The sequence below is a fragment of the Rhinopithecus bieti genome, unplaced genomic scaffold (genome assembly GCF_001698545.2).
Source record: "Rhinopithecus bieti isolate Rb0 unplaced genomic scaffold, ASM169854v2 scaffold_39586, whole genome shotgun sequence".
Taxonomy (NCBI): Eukaryota; Metazoa; Chordata; class Mammalia; order Primates; family Cercopithecidae; genus Rhinopithecus; species Rhinopithecus bieti.
The window spans coordinates 1,419,903-1,433,078 of NW_016816842.1; the positions used below are offsets into that span (position 1 = coordinate 1,419,903).

At 43.1% G+C, this 13,176-nt stretch overlaps 1 protein-coding gene across 12 annotated transcripts in view; it reads right to left on the reverse strand.

Annotated features, from left to right (window-relative positions):
- KALRN (kalirin RhoGEF kinase) overlaps positions 1 to 13,176 on the reverse strand; it is a 684,488-nt gene that overhangs the window by 416,166 nt on the left and 255,146 nt on the right. For all 12 annotated transcript variants that reach the window (XM_017855309.1, XM_017855307.1, XM_017855308.1 and 9 more), the window contains exon 6: positions 2,618 to 2,740. In XM_017855309.1, the coding sequence (XP_017710798.1) occupies positions 2,618 to 2,740 (123 nt within the window). The remainder of the gene's footprint in view (positions 1 to 2,617; positions 2,741 to 13,176) is intronic.

The window sequence follows — 13,176 nt, forward strand, 5'->3', positions numbered from 1 at the left end:
AGGCCATGTTTATCAAGCACAGGCGTGCAGGCAATTTGATCCAAAAATCCTGGGATTTCCCTTCCCTCACCCTGAAGCCAGACAGGAGATCCAGCCTAATCAGGCCAAGGAGGCCTCTGAGTGCTGTGTGCATTCACAGTGAGGGAGGCTACTAGATGGGCTGGGACACACTAATTGGCTGTTGTATACTAAATCTCTTCTCTCTCCCAGTTCCAGAAAATACTTCCCTTCAGTAAATTTCCTCCCTTAAAATGGAGACTTCAACAGTAAATCTGTCCGAAGAAAGGTTTTTGATGTGCTGTTAACTCTCAGTTATCCATACTAGCAGAGAAGAGCAGTTGTACAGATAATTCAAAACCAAAGACTCTTTTGATTTAACTTTGAAGTTCACTGTTTCTAGGGGCTTGGTGGTGGATTTACCTCCCTAATTATGGTTGTCTTTGTTTCTTATTAAAATGAGTTTGTCTGCCTTAGGGCCAGGCAGTTGGGTGACGTGAAAATTCTGGCACAGAATTTGTAAAACTCACCAGGGAAAATCCACAAGGCACACAAATAATCAGACTTGATTAGATTTGAGTTCACGTTCTTAATTACCTGTTATCAATTGCTTTGCTACTCTACACTAAAGGGAGACAGAAATGAGATATATCTACAGGAGACCAGTGGGAAGAGAATGAGTCTTTATATTTAGATGAAGACACAAGACTGTATTGTGGCCAAGACTGATAACACAATCAGTGTTGATGATTTCCCTGTCTGGTCTCACAACCTTCATCTGCCTGGTCTCACAACCTTCATCAACACAGCCAGAGTGATCTTTCTATTCAAGTCTCATGATGTTCACCTCTACCTAACATCCTTCAGTGTGCTAGTCATGAAAGCTGTTCACAACCATCCTGCTCTCTCCTTCCCAGCATGTGATAGGACTGCACAATGTCCCCAGTGATTGGCGTTGGCCAATGGAATGTGAGCAAATGTGTCACTTCTAGTTGGAAGGTTTCAGAGCCAGCGTGTGTCCAGCATGTGTCCTTGGGTACATGCTTTGTCTGGCAAGGCTGGTAGCATCTGAGCTGGCAGATTTGAGCTGGTGGCTATACCATCAGCCCAGGTCTCCCTAAGTGGCTATGATAAGCAGAGCTCCTACAAGCTAGGGATGGATGTGTGGTAGGAACAATAAACAAACCTCTGTTGTTTTCAACCACTGAGATTTTAAGGTTCTTAGTTAACTCAGCATATCCCTATCACTGCACATATCAAGCTGCACCATGATTGTCTAAGTTTTCTTTCTCTAGTTAGACAGTGAACAACTTGAGGCCAGAATTATTTAATTAAAAGTAATGGCGAAAGTGCAATTACTTTTGCACCAACCTAAAATATTTCTTCTCCAATGTGTTAATTCCAGTGCATAGCATATTTAAAAGAGCCTCGTAGAAAATGAAATTCTCTTCCTTCTTGGCATCTGTGATTCACCTTGTTTCTGTTTTTCTAACACTTGCTCCATTTCCAACATCATCAGCTACAATGATAAGCTGTCTTTGTTTTTCAGATATATGAGGAATGGTGGAGCTAGTCTTCTGGACCAATAATTCAAGTAGGAAGAACTGGTGGAGGAGACAGGCATTCTTAGGCTGTAGGAGTTTGAAATATAGTGGCTTCAAGGAGCAGACACAATTTTGAAATAAAAGGTAACCATGCAGGGAAACAAAAATATATCCCTAAGTGTTAGGTTTATGAAGAATAAGAGTGGTCATATGGACTGAACTCCTCCATCCTTATCATTATCATAACACCAGCGTTTACTGATGACTTACTATGTGCCAGGCGCCGTTCTCATTGTTTTACAGTTAACACATTAAATCCTTGCAACAACCTTATATAGTAGCTATTATTATTTCCATTTTATATATAAGGAAACTGAAGCATAGAGAGGTAAAGTAAGTTCTATCTGGCCACACAGTTAGCAAACATCCCTCTCTGAGTGTTCAGCATCTGCCTGAACACTGCCCATCATGGAGAGCTCATTATCCTCCACTGCATCCCACCCCACCTCCCGCTCTGAGCCATGTCCTGCCTCCCCCTCAAACTGCCATCCCCTGAACATTTCTGCCTTCTAAACAAACATAAAGCAATTCTACTCTTTTCTCTTTAAGGCAGTCCTTTAAATATTCGAAGGCAGCAATCACATGTTCCTTAGGGTTTCTCTTCCCCATTCTAAACAGCCCCAGGTCACTCAACCATTTCCAATGTGCCACAGCTTGAGGCCCCTCACCATCCCAGCTCAGTGACTCACACATGCTGGGGACAAAAAAACGTTGGCTAAGTCAGTGAAGTGGAACTGGTGGAACTCGCCCTTCTAGACTTGAGCTGAGCCAATGCCTCCTACAACCCCAGGCACATTCTTTCACTGTGTAAAGCAGGATCTGGAGGCATAATCTGCTGCAGGAACAGCTGGCTGGCCACATGCCCTGCACTCATCCCCATTCCAACAAATGGAATACCAAAGGGTCCGCACGTTCACAGTTCTTCCTTGAGTGGAAAGTCTGTTTCTGTCCCTCCTCCCCCTTCTCCCCACTCTCCCACTCCCAGAGGCAGCCCTGAGAACAGCCCCTCAGCTCACCATAGAGTTCATGGCAAAGTGATTGTGCTGCGTCTGGAGGTCGAGGGCGTACTGGTAGCTGACTCCGATCTCCGTGTGGCTCTGTAGGAATAACTCCTTGTTGTGGCTTATCCAGTCGAACATCTAGAGGGGACAAGAAAGCACAGCGTAATCAGAATGGTCATGGGTCGAATAGGGCAAAACTTTCCGAGCTAGTGGAAGGGGAAAAGCTCTCTTGCTGCTCAGTTATTGTTCTGAGTCTGAGAGTCTTCATGGGGCGGGCCACAGCCTGGTTTCTCAGGAGGGCCCTCACTTTTAGCTTAAGAACCCACCAGCACTTTGGGAGGCCGAGGCGGGCGGATCACAAGGTCAGGAGACTGAGACCACGGTGAAACCTCGTCTCTACTAAAAATACAAAAAATTAGCCGGGCGCGGTGGCGGGCGCCTGTAGTCTCAGCTACTCGGGAGGCTGACGCAGGAGAATGGCGTGAACCCGGGAGGCGGAGCTTGCAGTGAGCCAGATTGCGCCACTGCACTCCAGCCTGGGTGACAGAGTGAGACTCAGTCTCAAAAAAAAAAAAAAAAAGAACCCACCAGCAGCCGCTGTGTTGCATTACAGAGCCTAAGGGAAAAAGAGAACATGAGTGAGATAATTGGGAGATGGGAGAGGAAGCTGTTTACCATTCCCAGCATGCTTGCTTTAGGGACAGGTGCTGAGGAGACAAGCTGGGAGGCTTAATGCATCTCCTGCTGCACTAGTAGAAGAGAAAAATCTTTGAAGAAAGCAACAGGGATATCCTTACTCGCTCCTGCCACTCTTATACACTGCCCAGCCACACACAATGTTGAATTGATTCTGAACTGAATCAACTTTTCTCATAACTCTACAGCCTCACAATTCCAGGGTTTCTGCTATAACCAACTGGGAAGCAGAAGATGAGGGTTTTAAGGGTGGTGTAAGTACTGCCTGGTGCTAGCACAGTGGGCATTGAGCCATTTTCCTCCTCCTAACTCCATACCCTGGTTTTCACTTAGGTATCCAGCCCTCTTCCAGGCAGCCCACATACTTCAATGGGAGCTGACCAGAACCCCTGGCTCTTTGGGACACCAGACCTAAGCCAACCAGTGCATGACATTTCCCAACCAATGGGATTGTCTCAGATATAAGAATGTGATCCAATTTAATACAATAAAACATGAGGGAAGTTTGCTAGAAACTTATAGGAAAACAGAATCCTAGTTATTTAGTTATAGCTTCTCTTCCTCCAGTATTGTTGTATGTGGCTCTGACCTCAAATTGTTGCAGCCATTCTTCTGGCAGCCTAAGGGTGAAGCCAGTGGGTAGAGAAAGGGTGGAGCCAAGACAACTGCAGGAAGCAGGCAGAGCCCTGGCTGAGCGTTGTCTGGTTTCCACTTTGTCTCTGGACTTCCTTGGACCTGAGCCAATAAATCCTCTTTATTATTAAAGCCAGTTTAAGTTGAACTTTCTGTAATTTTCTGTCCAGAGCAGAAAATTCTACTCTTTTCTCTTTAAGGCAGCCCTTTAAATATTTGAAGGTAGCCATCACATGTCCCTTCTAGTTCTCTCTTCCCCAGAGGAATGCAGACTGGAAGGGAAGAGAAAATGGTTAGGAGGCTGCTACAGAAAACCTGATGAGGGTGAGGACCTGGAAACTCAACCATTTCCAATGTGCCACAGCCCGAGGCTCCTCATGATCTCAGCTCAGTGACTCACACATGCTGAAGACCAAAATACAATGGTTAAGTCAGCAAAAGCCAGGAAAGGTGTGAAAGAGTACATCTGGAGAAGAGAACTGCACTACTTAAGCCTCACACTGCATTTGGGATGGACTAAAGGCTGCAGCCCAGTTGCAGAGTGGAGCAGGAAGCAGCTGAGAACAGAAGCAGGCTAAGAAGTGGCCATAATTGTACCAGCTTTCCGGAGCCAGAACTGCAGCCTTATCCAATTATGTCCCTTTAACAGAAGAGTGAATTGACTATTTCAATTACATTCAACCAATATTTATGGGACACCTGCTATATGCCAGGGACCGCTGGAGGTGACATGAGGCAAAAATGACTAAAATATGGTTCTTGAGTATTAGTGGCTTACAGGCTAATGTGGAAAGTTGACATGGACTCAGATACAACTTTATTACAATCTGGCACACAATGTGATTAAAATTACAACTCAAAAAACATCTACTGATAAGATAGAGGTGAATACTGGCTGTTGAGGCAGCACAGAGGAGGACACCTCACCTATCTTTGAGGAGATGGGGAAGAGCAGAGAAGCCTTCTCAGAGGAGGTGACATCTGAGTCTTCTCAGAGGAGGTGACATCTGAGTCGAGCCTTGATTCAGGTAGGAATCAGCGAGGTGAAGGCCAGTGGGATGCATGCTCAGGCAAAGCAACAGAACTGGGGCAGCCCACTGTGTCGAGGACAATGAAGGGTCCTCAGCTGTGTTCTGGAGCCTGACATCAAGGAGGAGGTGTGGCTGGGGAGGTAGGTGGGACAGGCTGACCACAAAGAGCCTTGCACACAGGCTTCAGGGAACCTAGATCACACATTGTCGGCTGCCAGGTGTTGGTGGAAGGTTTTAAGCTGGGTTGTGAAGTGTGAAGTGAGCTTTGATGGCAGTGAGGGATGTGGACTGGAAGGGAAGAGAAAAATGGCTAGAAGGCTGCTCCAGAAATCCTGACAAGGGCAAGGACCTGGAATCCTGGATTAGGGGAGTGGCAGTAGAGTCTGAGAAATTGGCAGATTTGAGAGCTACTGGGAGGAATGGGGACTTGGTTGTTTAGAGAGGAGAAGGTGGGAAAGAGGTAGAGAGAACAGCCAGGCTTCTGGCATGGCACCCTGAGTCCTGGTAATAAAAAGTACCACCACAGATGCTGCCTAAACAGTAAGGTAAGAAGCTTGGGTGGGAAATAGTATGTTCTGTTCTAGATGTGCTGAGTTTGGGAGGCTTATGAGAATTTCAAGGGGAGGTATCCAGTAGGCAGTTAGATTTGTGTCTAAAGGTCAGGAGAGACATCAGGGCTGTAACAACTCACACTTAAGTATAAAAACATCACCTTCCAAAGGCAAACGTGCATGATTTGGAGATTATTCTCCCTTTTGAATTACACTTCCATCTACTTACACCGACAGTAAAGAAAGGACGAAAGGACCATTCTTTACTTCTGAGTGTCAGAGGATTTATTTCAGGCTGGGGCTCCTGTAGAGGTTGGGTCGATATTCGTGCTTTGTGCACTCTACTGGGTCCTCCAGCCTCAGCTACCCTCACATTACAGGCATTTGTTCAGGGTTTTTATTTTTTCTTCTTTAATTATTATTAAGGACAAGAAGGAAAAGAAGACAGGTGCCCCAGGAATTTAGAGGACTCTCATTCTGTAATTTTTATCTTTAAAAGCCTGCCTCCCAGCCCTATTTTAAAATAATTTCTCATTTCTTTTCTTTATTGACAAAAGAATCAATAAAGTTAATGAAAGTCTGAAATGCCTGAAGTCCTTGGAACTTGTGATGAAAAGCGCTCACTCTATACACTTTCTTGGATGTCTCAGTAGCCGATAAGTGACCTTCCCTGTATTTTATATTAAATGGTGATTTAGATATGCAAATAAGTAGATTACTTATGTGCTGGCACCAGAATGATTAGATTGCTCGGCACCAGATCCCTCGACCACAGAGTAGGGAAAGCTGAACACCAGCCAATTAGGGTGGAAAGCAATACAAAAATGAGTTAAAGACAGGTGAGAGTTGAGAGTGCTGAAGGAACTGTGCACCTTGCTGAATCAGCTTCTTACAGAATGAGGTCTGCGCCCATGTTATCCCAACTGATTTTGCGTCCTATATTTGGAGCATACCAGCTTGTCACTGGGGTCTGGGACATTCTGGAAAAGTTTAGCTGTCACTGGAGGTGGTGCTCCAAAGAGGTGACACACATCTCAGTAGAGAGAAAAAGACCTGTTCTGGGGATTAGATGGTCTCATGTGATGTCAGGAACTAGGGTTTCCTAAGGGACAATCACAAGTCTTCTCTGGGCCTAAACTTGCTGCCTACTTGCATATAATCCTCATGTTTGCAAAGCTGGCTGTCTGCAAGGGTCATAGTCATCTCTGTTGCATTCAGTGGAACTGGTGGCAGAGGTAGAATGTGTGCATGCATGAATGCATGCATGTGCATGTATATATACAGTCAAGTGAGATGAGGACTAGGCTGGTTCCAGGCCCAGCTCTGTCACTAACTCCACGAGACTGTGGAAGAGTCACTTCATTTCTGGTCTTCTCCTCATTTGCAAGAGATAGTGGTTTGCAGAATGGAGGTAAGCATCCTGGTTTATAATAGGCTCAATTTGGAAATGTACAGAATGCGTTTTTTCCACCCAAAATAAAAAATAGTTTTGTTGATTCTCCTGGATCAGAAGATATGTTCATTGCTACAACTTACAGTGCTATCTTTTTGAATAAAATAATGTCAGTGAGAAAAATGGCATTATTTTATAGCCAGAGAAGCTTCTGGGCTTGGTCGTGGGTGCCTGTAATCCCAGCTACTTGGGAGGCTGAGGCAGAAGAATCACTTGAACCCAGGAGGCAGAGGTTGCAGTGAGCTGAGATCGCACCACTGCACTCTAGCCCAGGCCACATTGTGAGACTCCATCTCAAAAAAAAAAAAAGAAGAAGGGAAGAAGGGAAGCTTCTTAGTCTCAGCCCTGACAATTTTGTGATGCTTTAGAGTTCAAAATGTTCACTCACCATCATTACATTGCTTCCATAAAACAATCCCACAAGGTGCTATCATCAGGCCCACTTCACAGGCAGGAAAACAGGTTCAGGGAAGTAAATTCCAGGGTGTAGATTTAATTCATTCTACCCAAGGCCACATTCACTGAGTGCCCATTGAGCCATGCTTTGGGGACACCGGCTGCCTCCTGCTCATATGACTGTAAGACTTGCTCTGCTTGAGCTCCACAGGGCAGTTATCCTTAAAAGTTAGCTGAAAGGGCATTGCGGTACTCCAGCTGGGGTAAGGTGCTATTCCTCAATAGGAACATTCCCCTGCCATTATCTAGCCTGCTCCTCCTTCTCTGCCTCCTCCTTCTTCTCCTCTTCCTCCACTGCCTGCCCCACCAAGATGGAATGCCAGATGTCTGGGGACAGCTGATTCAAATAGCTCCAGTTCTCTCAATACTCACTGAATGAATGAATGAATGAATGAATGAATACTGAGTTGGATATAGGTTCTTCGGTTGCTAGTGTCCAGATAAGTAGACTCTTTCTAAGCTCCCTTCCAGCTAGGACATTTTAAACTAAAAATATCTCCAAAGTGCCTTCAAACTTGTCTTTGTTTTTTGAGAAGCCACAAATGGTGAGTTCAACAAAATGTAATATAACAAAAAAATTCTACAAAGAGGAAAGTTCATGTCTAAATAATGAAATTGTATCTTCTTTGAAATCAAACATAGTTTAGTCTCATTAAGAAGAGAGATGTACATGTAAGTCATTTGTTTTTTTTTTTTTTCCTTTTCTTTTGGGTTTCGTTTTTAACCAAGCTAAGTAAAATTTTTTTTCTGCTGGCTAAAATCCAGTGAAAATATACGAATCTAGTTCTTATACCAGTAAATGTTAAATGAATCTATTTAAATGCATAATTAGGAAAACAAACAGAAACCTTTTCTCCTTTCAATGATAGGAATAGCTAAAATGTTATTATTGTTCATTTTTTAAAGAAGCATAAATTATTTCATAGGACAAGTATATTAAGAATCTTGTGTTTATTTTCCTTCATTTGCCAAATTTAGCAACAGCACCTGATTTAGAGTTTTAACTTTCAAACCACCTATCTATTGTTAGTATTTTATACTGTAATTATAGATTACATTGGTATTAAATATGTTCATATTCAGCTTTGATGAGCTGATTAAGAGGACACAAGACAACCAATGGCTTTTCTTTGCCTAAATATGCACATCCCAATATCAACCATGTTCACTATACCCTGTGTACACTACAGTGGATCATCCATAAAAGCTTGTGCCCTGGAGAGAACCAACAACCTCCTTGCAGGTGAACCTTGTTATATCTGGGAAACTAGCTGTCCCGTTAATTCCAAAATAAAATTTTATGAGTGTGAGAGCGCAAGGAACAGAATTCAAATCAGTACAGACTCTGCTGTATAAAATTTGACAAGTTTTACCATTGGTCTCAAACTCAGTTCCTTATCTGTGAAATGTGGGTAACAATTTAAACTACTTAAACCTTAGGGTATCAGGGAGATTCAAATAAAATGATGGTTATGAAAATGCTTTGTTAAGTGCTACACATATGATAGATTTTGAAATCCACATATGAGCATATATTCTATTGCACATATTTTCCAAATGTTTTCATTATATTAAAAAGCAGAGGAAAGGTGTGAATTTAAGATTGCAGTAGCCGGGGAATCACACCTGCAGCTCATATGAAAAACATCCACAGTCTGCCCACCTAGACATGCACCCTCAGAGTGACCACAGGGCACTGCACAGACACAGCCCAAAGGTGCCTGCCCGTCCTCCCACACCTCCACTTTCACGCACTCAGAGGCCCAGACACCCTCTCAGGGCTCTGCCTGAGGGCACTGGTGCCTTCCTGCTGTCCCTGGGTGGCCTGACCAGGGAATCTTAATTCCTCTTGGCTTGCTTCCAGACTCTCCCTTCCCCACCCTCTCTGCCACACCTCAACTCTCACTATTAGAGACTCAGTCCCTTTGGCTCTTAACAGTTTTTCACTCACGTGAGATGCCTATTAAAATGCAATTTTTCCTGCAATCCCTCCTACAATTAGTTTATCCTGAATATAGAAACAGTTTAGTAAGAGGGCAAGGTCCTTTGTGAATATGGCCCAGGGATGAGATCCTACAAAGTGGCAGAGAGGTCCTAGAGAGAAGGAGGGAAGCCCTAAAATAGACTTGAGAATCAAAGGCAAAATCCCCCCCACTTTACAATTTTGCTTTCATGGAACTTGGACTGACCCAGGACACATTTTCTTGTGCAAATAGGGTAACACACAGACCTCATGTGTGTATATTCTGGCCCAGGACCCCCAAGACCCTTCTTGGTTTTCAGTTATCCACTCTCCTAGAATTGAGCTTTGCTAGTTTTCCAAAAATAAAAAGGTGGAGAGAGAGAAAAAAAGAAACATAAAGGACCCCAAAATGTGGCGTTATCTCCAGGTTCCAAGAATTCCTTACTGAAAGAATGTGACACCTCACCTCTTTTGTATCCTGCAGGCCACAGGGTATTCAGGTTCTGAAGAGATCATTACATGGATATCTACAGACAGAGGAGGCAGCTGGGATATGGGCCTAAGAGGCTGCAGGTGTAATAAATATCTCTTGAAGCACTGCTTGTTTCCTTCGTGTTTTTGGCATGTCAGTTGGCATACTTTTATATATTGTGTAAAAGAGAAGCCATTTTTGTCTTTTGTCATAAATCCAGTCTGCTCAAGGAAGGACAGCACAGCCTGGTTACCTGGGAGACACTTTCACTGTATCCTCAGTAACTGGCCAGGATGCCAAACATCTCACTGACCAGGCCATGTCTCTCACCTGTAAACATGCTACGGATCCCCTAACTCATTTCTTACACCTTCCATACCCAAATTCCTTAAATCTCAAATCCCATGTCTAACACCCTTACATGTTGCTCACAATCTAGAACAGGTCTGATTTCTCCGTAAAACAGCCAAATATCCCACTATGAGCAAAGGGTTAACAAAACCCTTTCCCCTCTTACATGGTAACTTGACCTTCAGTTAACATCCAAGTTCAGCTTCCCTGAAAACAGATAAAAGATGGTATGTGCCAACATGTTGCTAAATCATGTTTCTTATGGTAAAAAAATACCCCCTGCTTCACAAATTTCATCTGGATTGGGAGGAACTGTAAGTGAACTGCAAATACCTGATGGGTACACCATATCTTGGACACCCTTGAGGTGGTGATTTTTATAACTGCAATGTTCATTGCAGAAACTCTGGAAGCTGTGCCAATGGAGTTGTTACCAAACATACTGGTTCCCATGGGGCATGGAGTTTATAAGCCATGGCAGCTCCTGCAGCTGCCCAAAGCAGATCTTATCTCCTTGCACCTAAGCCGATGGCTGAGCTGAAATGCTGTAAGCACTGCTCTGATGGCAAGCTGTGGTTCCCGTGTTATATCATTCTCAGTAGATCAGTACCCAAGATGGCCCATGAAAGTCTCATAAGTCCGAGTGTTTAGTAGGACCTAAGAAGACTCCCTGGTAGGTGCTGTGCTCATATTTTAGAGCCAAACTATAGCTACAACAGTACTAAGCCTCTTGTCTTCTTCTTCTTCCTCTTCCCTTCTCTCCATAACAATTTATCTCCATGATATGTTAATGTTATCTCCATAACATCAATAATGATGATGGTTATGATAATTGCAACAACTAAGATTTGTTAAATGCTCCCTATGTGACAGATACTGTACTAAGTACTTTATATATATTAACTCACTTAATCCTCCTAATAACCTCATAATTATCTCCCCAATATTAACCCTCAATATCATCATCTCCATTTTATGAATTAGGAAACTAAGGCATCAAGAAATTGATTAACTTGTCCAAAGCCACACAGCTAATAAACATCAGTCAAGGTTTCAAACCCAGGAGGTCTAGTTCCAGAGTTGATGCTCTTAACCCTGCTGCTAAGCCCTCCAATGAGCTCAGAGCTTCATTCTGTCTCTCCTTCTCTTCATCACCAAACTTTCAGAAGTGTGTTCTGCCCCTGCTGCCTTTGTTTTTCCTCCATCCACTTCCTCCTTCAGCCCTTAAAATATGGTTGCTTTTACTACTTTCTTGAGTTGACACCCACGATGAAAATCCGTCACTTCCTAGTTTCTGAATTCTTTATTCGTCAGTTCTCATTCACTTTGACCTCATGTCAGAATCAGATTCAGTCCTTTCTGAAATTCCAACCTGTCTGCCCCGCAAGACCAGGTAATTTTCAGCAGCAGCTCATCTGGCTGCAGACATGATGAGTGTCTCTTCCTGCTTTCACAAGTCTCTAGACTTGTGAACATCTTCTCTGGAGAATCAGTGTTTTCACATACTTGAATTTTCTTCCTTGACACATCATATCCAGTCTCAGTATGACAAAAATGATAGGAAAACTCTGATTTTGAAAGCTTACCAATCCTCCAATCCTACATTGACTTATCTAAACTTACCTCCCACTTCCCTGGCTGCCAATTTGTGGCTTCCTTTTGTGTCCCTCACAGCCTATTGTGACAATCTAAAGATGGACCTCAGCCCTTTACCCTTCATCCATCAAACCCTCTCCATGTGAATATCCACCCGGGTCCACAACTTTAACAACACTAATACTATTTCTTATTTCATGTGCCTGTGCCAAGAGCCTTCATAGTTTATGTCACATAATCCTCATAATAATGCTACAAAGAAGGTATTGTTAATTCCATTTTAAACATAGTGAAAACTCAGTATTAAGAGGCCAAATAAATTGGCTAAGATCACACAGCTTGTAAGTGATGAAGATAAACTGGAATCCAGTGTCCATCTGAACCTAAATCCCATGCAAGTTCCTGTTTCATAATGTTCTCTAACCATAACTTCCCAGATAACTGACAAGAATAAATACATGCCAGGCTCTACACAATGAGGTTTACACACATTATCTCAATCCCCATAACAGCCTTATGAGGTAATAGATGCTATAATCACAACCTTTTTATTTATTTGTTTATTTTTAGGTAGAGAAACAGATTCAGAGAGATTAAGTAACTTGGTCATGGTCACACATTCTGGGTGGCATATTAAAAACTCAAATCTAGGTCTGCATAACTCCAAAAGCCATGCTTTTAAACCATTAAATTGTCTCCCAAATATACACTTAAATCCTGGACTATCTATAGTCACACGGTGCCTGCTATGGTTTGAATGTGCCCCCAAATTTCACATGTTGGAAACTTAATCTCCAAGTTCATATGTTGATGGCATTTGGAGGGGAGGCTTTTGAGAGGTAATTAGGATTAGATGAGGTCATCAAAGTGGGACGCCCCATGATGGAATTAGTGGCTTTAGAAGGAGAGGAAGAGGAACCTGAGCCAGCACACTTGCCCTGTCTCGACATGTGGTGCCCTCTGCCATGTTATGATGTAGCAAGTAGGTCCTCACAGGATGCTACAAGCTCTTGGACTTCCCAGCCTCCAGAATCATGAGCTAAATAAATCTTTCTCTATAAATTACCTAGTCTCAGGCATTATTTTATAGCAACAGAAAACAAACTAAGATAGTATCTATGGACTCAATAAGAATATTCTGTTGATGTTCCACAAGCATCTCAAAACTACCACCTTTTCCTGTCTTCCCACATCTTCGCATCATCCCTCAGAGCTCAACTTTTTCTCTATTTTCTCAAATAACTCTGGAATATGCCTTTTACTTCCATTGCTGCTGCTACTTATCCATCAGCCCACCCTGCCTAGATTATAAATTAAAAATACTTGCCTATTTGGTCCCCTTACTCCATTCTATCCCTTATACTTAGCCATC